The 7,222-nt window shown below is 51.8% G+C and overlaps 1 protein-coding gene across 11 annotated transcripts in view; it reads left to right on the top strand.

Moving 5' to 3' along the window:
* The first annotated feature begins 3,308 nt into the window (after window positions 1-3,308).
* DOCK9 (dedicator of cytokinesis 9) overlaps window positions 3,309-7,222 on the top strand; it is a 332,962-nt gene continuing 329,048 nt past the window's right edge. For 7 of the 11 annotated variants that reach the window (XM_042979621.1, XM_042979635.1, XM_042979632.1 and 4 more), the window contains exon 1: window positions 3,318-3,686. In XM_042979621.1, coding sequence (XP_042835555.1) covers window positions 3,558-3,686 — 129 coding nt within the window. In that variant the 5' untranslated portion in view covers window positions 3,318-3,557. Of the gene's footprint in view, window positions 3,687-7,222 lie in introns of all 11 variants that reach the window. The other 4 variants (XR_006215038.1, XR_006215044.1, XR_006215032.1 and 1 more) reach the window with 2 other exon arrangements.

Here is a 7,222-nt window from a genome sequence, read left to right as displayed (position 1 = left end):
GGCATCAGTCACATTGGTCCAGTATCCAGTATGCCAGTATGACCTCCCTCTTTTTTTTTTTTTAGTAGGCTTTACACCCAACGTGGGGCTCAAACTCAAGACGCTGGGATCAAGAGTCCCATGCTCTTACCAACTGTGCCAGGCAGGCACCCCCAGTATGACCTCATTTTAACTTGATGCCATCCACAAAGATCCTATTTGCAAATTAAGGTCACATTCACAGGTACCAGTGTTAGGACTCCAATATGTCTTTTTAGGGGACACAATTCAACGCGTAACAGAAGGAACAAGTTTCTGCTCAAACTTAAACATGAGAAATGTCCCATTTGTTAATGACACACTTCATCAGGAAATAAAGGCTCAGCTCTGGGTTGCTGGGAAAATCGATATTCCTAGCTCACATGTTCCATGCCTCCTTCTCTATTAGAACTTGCACTTGAAGGGCACTTGGCTGGCTCAGTGAGTAGAGCATGAGTCTCTTGATATTGGGCTTGTGAGTTTGAGCTCCAGGTTGGGTGTAGAGATTATTTAAAAATAAAATCTTAAAAAAAAAAAAATTTGCACTTGATTAGACATTGTCAGTGACTACTGTCAGCACCTTACACATCATCCTCTGTTTCCTAAATGAAAAGCTGCCTGTTCTAGAATCTATTGAATTAGTAAGCAAGCAAAGAATTCAGAACTGATATACACATGGATGAAATTAGGAGAAGGTTTGGGGAACTCCTCACTTTCTGGACATGTTCTTTTCTTTTTTTCTTTAAAAAATTTTTAAAACATTTATTTATTTTTGAGACAGAGCATGAGTAGGGGAGGAGCAGAGTGAGAGGGAGACACAGAATCTGAAGCAGGCTCCAGGCTCCCAGCTGTCAGCACAGAGCCCCTTGTGAGTCTCGAAATCACAAACTGTGAGATCATAACCTAAGCCAAAGTTGGACGCTTAACCGACTGAGCCACCCAGGCACCCCTGTTCTTTTCTTTATTTATATGTCTCTTAAAACAAAAAGGGGAAGAAAGAAAAAAAAGAAAACCCCATAACCTTGCATGCTTTTGCTGTTTTTTTTTTTTTTTTTTAACATTTATTTATTATTGAGAGAGAGAGAGGCAGAGCGTGAGCAGGGGAGGGGCAGAGTGAGAGGGAGACACAGAATCTGAAGCAGGTTCCAGGCTCTGTGCTGACAGCTCAGAGCCAGATGTGGGGCTGGAACCCACAAACCTCGAGATCATGACCTGAGGCGAAGTCTGATGCCGAACTGACAGAGCCACCCAGGCGCCCCCTTTTGCTGTTTTTAATAAACAAAAATATGATCTGTTTGCCTTCTTTGGAAGTAGAAATGGTCTAGAGAGCCAAGGTAACATAGTGGGGTAAAGGTTTGTGCTGTCTGGGACTACTTCAGGAGTCAGAAGCCGAAAGGGAAATCTTAATTTAGGATTCTCAGACTAGCATCTAATAGTTTAGGTAAGAACAGAGCTGACATACCCCAGTGTAGACCAGACGATGTGCACGCTCATACAGAACAGCACAAGTTTTCCCCAAGGGCTGGAAGATACGGGCCTGCATCTCCCTGACTTTGTTGGGGTCACCCAGTTCTACTCTTGGAACAGGAGAGGACTGGGAAATGTCTAGGCTATTCCCTTATTTCGCGGAGGAGGAAATGGGTTAGTGTGTAATTGTTTTTGTTATCACACATGACTTGTTTTGTGTATCTTTCAGCCAGTTAGGCTCACTCAAGTGCCACATCCTGCATTCCAATCTCCTAGGAAAACAATCCAATTCAGCAAGCTTCTATTGGGCGCTAACTGCATGCCTAACCTCCAGTTTTATTATATGCTAGACCCGCCCATTAAGTCCTGAACGGTGGTGTTTTGCTTTCTGCACGAGATTGCTAGTTTTTCCTACCGCTTTAAGATTCCGATGTAGGCCAGTGTTTGGCTTTCTGGTGGGGTGGGACGCAACGGGCAGCCTCCTTCGTCGCGATGACGGCGGTTAGGATGCCTCCAGGCACTTAGGCTTGAGCGCCGGCGGCGATTCCTCCCGAGGCCTGTTCCAAGCTACCACCTCGCGCTGCGGAATCCGACCCGGCAGGTAAGGAGCTGTCCATCAGCAGGCAATGGGCGTGGCCTGAAAAGACCGGCCAATCAGAGGGGCCGCCTTTAAGATGGGCTCCCCGCCGCGGGAACCCGCCCAAACCCAAACCACTGAGCATGCGCTCTGGGCCCAGCGCAAATTCCCTCCTCCCTGGGCGCCCTCTCTCCGGCGGGGTCAGAGTTAGGCTGCTCGGGATTTCCTCAGAAAAGAGGGGAAAAAGGAGACACGGCGGTGGGGCCCCTTAGGGACGAGAAAGTGGGAAAGTCTGTGAGAGGAAGCTCCTCAGATCGATGGCTGTCGCTAGCAGCCGCCAGCTCCTGGGTCTCGTGGGGCTAGCAGGCCGGCGCTTCTGGGTTTCCCGGGCTCCGCGCCTCGCGTTCCCGTCCCGCCGCGGAAGGGCGGCAGGAACGCTCGTGCTGTCACTTCAGCCTCTTGCAGGTTATATTCCTCAGTTTACACAAGAGATAGGCCAGCCTCAGAAGTTTTGATCCCGCCCAAGGTGACGCAGCAGGTCGCCGTTGCGGGGCCGGGGTCTGCGGGACTAGCAGCGGCTGTACCGGCCTGCGCCGCCCCTCACCCGGGGACGCTCCCTTCGGTTCGCAGAGGCTCCTCGCCGTTCGCACCACGCTTCCGGGGGCGGAATGGTGGTTTTAGGCCGAGAAGCGCCAATGCGAGTGCGTGTGGCGCTCCAGGCAGGGTCCCAGACAGGGCGCTCCCTCCGGGCCCGCACGACCGCTTTTCTGTCCAACGGCCCTGTGCTCTCTAGGTGCAGCATAAAGTCCACCTTCCTGAGACCCCAGAGGCCCCCGGCCCACAGGGGGCGTGGTGCCACGGAGCCCGCACCCTGCCGCTGGCCGCAGGGTCCCATTAGACAGGCGCTGGTTTCGGGAACTCGGTCCCGCTCCAGCCCCGGATTGTGCGCCCAGTCGGCGGCGTGCGCGGCCCTCACCTCGGGTCTTCGGACGTGCGGCCCGAGAAGCGCAGGCGCCCCCACCTGTCCCGCAGCCCAGCGTCCCGCCACCTCGCTCCCGCCGTGCGGCGCCTACCGGGCCGACCTGCCGGGCCCGCCGTCCCGCCGCGCCGGCCCCTCCTCCGTCCGCCCCGCCCCGCCCCGCGCCGCGCCGGACACCCCGCCCCGAGGAGGCGGCCCGGCAAGCGGCCGCCGAGGGAGGCTGGTGGCATGGGGGAGCCGCCGCCGCCACACTCACGGTCGCGCCTAGCGAGCCCGGGCGTTGCTCTGAGCGCGGGGGACCGCGGACGCCTGGGGGGGCGCCTCGGGGCGTGACACGGTGCGGAGGGCGCGGCCCCGGTTGCCCCGCCAGGACGAGCGGCGAACGGCAGGGGGAGCGGGCGGGCGGCAGCGCCGGGAGCTGCCTGCGGGCCAGGCCCGGCGCCCAAGGCGCACCTGGCGGCGGCGCGGCCGGGCCGGACCGCGGGAGCAGGCGCGGCGGCGGCAGAGGCGGCGAGGATGTCGCAGCCGCCGCTGCTCTCTGCCTCGGCGGAGACTCGGAAGTTCACCCGGGCGCTGAGTAAGCCGGGCACGGCGGCCGAGCTGCGGCAGAGCGTGTCGGAGGTGGTGCGCGGCTCGGTGCTCCTGGTGAGTGCGGGACCACAGATGGTGGGAGGCGGGCGGGCGGCCACCTCCTCCACGCTCCTCTAAGTCGGTCGGGCCCAGGCCGAGCTGCCCGACTCAGCTAGGACCGCAGGATTAAGAGGTGGTGGATGCTGCATAGGGGAGAAGGGAAGGTCCCGGAGGGGCAGCAACTTCCACATCCCCACCCTGAGTCCGGGGTTCCTCTCCCCACTACTGCTGCCCCTTCCCTCCTGGGAATTTCCTGCGAGTGAGATCGCCATCTCCCTCAACTAGTCCCCTCCCACCCCCAAGTTTACCTCCTTCTGCCAAATGGGGCTTTACTCTCCTTTGCCCCCGTTTCTCCCGCAGCCCCCTGCTCTTCCGGTATTCAGGAGGGGCTTGACACCTGTGGCCTGGAGGGACGCAGGGGACTGGAGGTGGGGGCTTCCTTTTTCAGTCCAAAACCCAGGGAAAGAGGTGGCCCTGCGTACCCTTTGGGTGGGCTGAGCTCCAGAAGGGAAGCGGTTCCGCCCCCTCCCCTTAAGCCGGCTTCCTGAGGTTTGGCCTCCTCTTCGGAAGGGTTAGGGGGCGTGATAGAAACCCTTGGTAATTTCAGCACTGGTGCAAATTACTATGCAGTTTGGGGATTTGAAGCAAGCGAAGCAATGAGGTCCGAGATTAATCGGGTTGTAGCAGAACATCTTTAAAGAATAGGCCCCTGGGTGTAGGAAGATGAAGTTTTAAATCGACTTCTCCACAGCCAGGGCTGGTCCTGCTATATTTGGAAACGCAGTACATCCAGATCACTCAGATGGCTCGGGAGAGGAGCGACTTTTGATGGCAGCATGTTCTCTGGGGCAGCTGGAAACTTTTAGCTGCTCCTTGCATTGTTGTTGGCATTTGTTTTCTGGAAAGGGGCTTGTTTGTGGGCGGGTGACTCGTGTTTGTTGGAACGATGAGGGAAGATGGGCTTTGGAAGTGATTGTCTGTGCTTTGTGGCCCTCTGTGTGGGGTATTGTCCAGTGGAGTGCAGGTCCCTTGACACAGGAGCTGGGGCATCTTTCTGGTGGCAGATAGATGCCCTTCCTGGGCAGACACAGGATGACATGAATGACGTTTGTGGAGATTGGAGATGAAACTTTGCTGATTTCCGTGTCCAGCTTGCTTAGCTTGATTTTTCTCTCAGTTGACAGCTCTGCCAGATCACCCCAGATTCCTCAAACTCCAACCAGTCCGTCCGTAATAAAATAGGGATTTTATTTTGCTTTTCTACTGCACTTGATCAGTAGGTGGTAAGAGTAGAGTAGGAGTTGGGAATAGACTAGAACCTGGCTTCTCCTCCATAACCCAAACTGACTTCTCTTCCTTTCGTCTAAGGAGGACTTCCTGCATCCTCTTGATTTTTGCCATTGTATGTGTGTTAAGGATAAAGCCTGCAACATCTGTGGCGTCTTTTCTGTTCTCACGTGAAATTTAGTTCTTTGAACCGGGAGCCACTGCCCTCAGCAGGGATTTGAGGCAAAAGAAGAGTAAGTAAAACATGACTGTGCCATGATTTCCAGAGTTCTGGCAGACTTGAACTGAAGAGGAGGTTCTAGTTTAATGACCATCAGGTTGAGCACAGAAGTGCCAATATAGGCACAACCTTGCAACAGACGTAGATGTGCAACATTCCTTGAGTATCTGCCCTTCCCACTGGAGGATGGCCTACTGATAGTGACCTGGTAGTGTCCATTCCCATGTCTGACACACTTCCGTGGTACCTCATGACACTTTACTGGTACATCTGTTTTCCCTGGCACCCTCCGGCACGGACCGTCAGATGCCTGGCTGGTGTCTCAACTCTTAGTGTCCTCTGTGGGTGGTCACTTGTATGATGAAACAAATACAAATTGCAGGAAAGCCAGTGTCCTCGCTGGGGCATTTGAGGGGCTCCCAAGCTGAATGGGAAGTGCATTGCAGTGGTTCTGCTTGCAGAAGGAGGAATTGGAGACAGTTTATAGATCCTAAAAATAACCCATTAACCTCACTCTTTTCACCTCCTCCCAGGCACTCTGCTACCACCTTCTTCTTCATGCTCCCCAGTGTCCATCAAGAAGCCACAGTAGGTGCTCCTGCCAAATAAGTTCTGGTCTGGCTTTGGTCTAGGAGGACATAAGGAGGTGCCTCTGATCCTTGCAGGAGGCAGAATAGCAACCAAGCCAGGGTTTGGAGTCCCATGGTCTAATGATCCATGCTTAGATGGAAGTATTACTCTGCTCTGCCTTTTTTTTTTTTTTTTTTTTTAATGTTTTTATTTTTGAGAAAGCACAAGCTGGGGAGGAACAGAGACAGCAGGACAGAGAGGATCTGAAGCCAGCTCTGTGCTGACAGCAGCAAGCCCCATGTGGGGCTTGAACTCACAAACCGTGAGATCATGACCTGAGCTGAAGTCAGACATTCAACCAGTTCAGCCCCCCAGGCACCCCTCTTTTTTTTTTTTAATGTTTTATTTATTTTTGAGAAAGTGCAAGTGGGAGAGAGGCAGAGAGAGAGGGACAGAGGATTGCTCTGTCTTTGACAACTTGGGTCAGTGCTAACACAATGCCTACAGCATAGTAAATGCTCAATAAATACTCTTAACTAGCTGACTAATAAAGCAATTTTGCAGATGGGGTAAGATTAGTTAAAAATGTGCTAGAAGAACTGGACAGCAGCATGCAGAAGAATGAAACTAGACCACTTTCTTACACCATTCACAAAAATAAACTCAAAATGGATAAAGGACCTGAATATGAGACAGGAAACCATCAAAACCCTAGAGGAGAAAGCAGGAAAAAACCTCTCTGACCTCAGCCTCAGCAATTTCTTACTTGACACATCCCCAAGGGCAAAGGAATTAAAAGCAAAAATGAACTATTGGGACCTCATGAAGATAAAAATGAAGGGAATATGGATATAACTAGTTCTTCCCTTGCTTCTAGTACTGGTGAGTGGCTGGTAGTGAGATCAGAAACAACAAAATTAAATAGTTTAGTGGGTACTAAAGGCTGCTGTTTAAAAACAAGCTTTAAAATGTGAAAGTGAGACGTGCTCATAAGTTTTTCATTGTTTGATAGCTTCATTTTTCATAGGCTCAGGTTTGCGGGCCTTTAAAAATGATTTTGTATTAATTCGAAGAGCTTGAAAATAAACATACAAAAAAGTGGAGAGAATAGTATAACGAACCCTCATAGTCCACCACACAGATTCAATAATTATCAAGATTTTACCTAACTTTGCTTCAACTGTCCACTTTTTATTTTGTGTATGTGTGTATGTTTGTGAATTCCGGGTCTCTTGTCCTTTCTCCCCATACCTCTAGTACGTATTGTTAAAAATAGGGATATTTTGTATGGAAGTATAATGCCATCATGCCATCAACATAACGCCATCAACAGTAATTGTTGATATACTCTTCGGGTTTCCAAGATTGCTTAAAAAACATCTTTGATAGGTAGTTTGTTCTAATCAGGATTTAAATAAGGTTTGCAGACCTTTTCAAATGTGGTTAGCTCTTTCTTTTTTCGTTTTTCTTTCTT

This window comes from Panthera tigris, chromosome A1 (genome assembly GCF_018350195.1).
Source record: "Panthera tigris isolate Pti1 chromosome A1, P.tigris_Pti1_mat1.1, whole genome shotgun sequence".
Taxonomy (NCBI): Eukaryota; Metazoa; Chordata; class Mammalia; order Carnivora; family Felidae; genus Panthera; species Panthera tigris.
The sequence above is the reverse complement of the archived record's forward strand: the minus strand, read 5'-3'. Positions and strand labels throughout refer to the sequence as shown.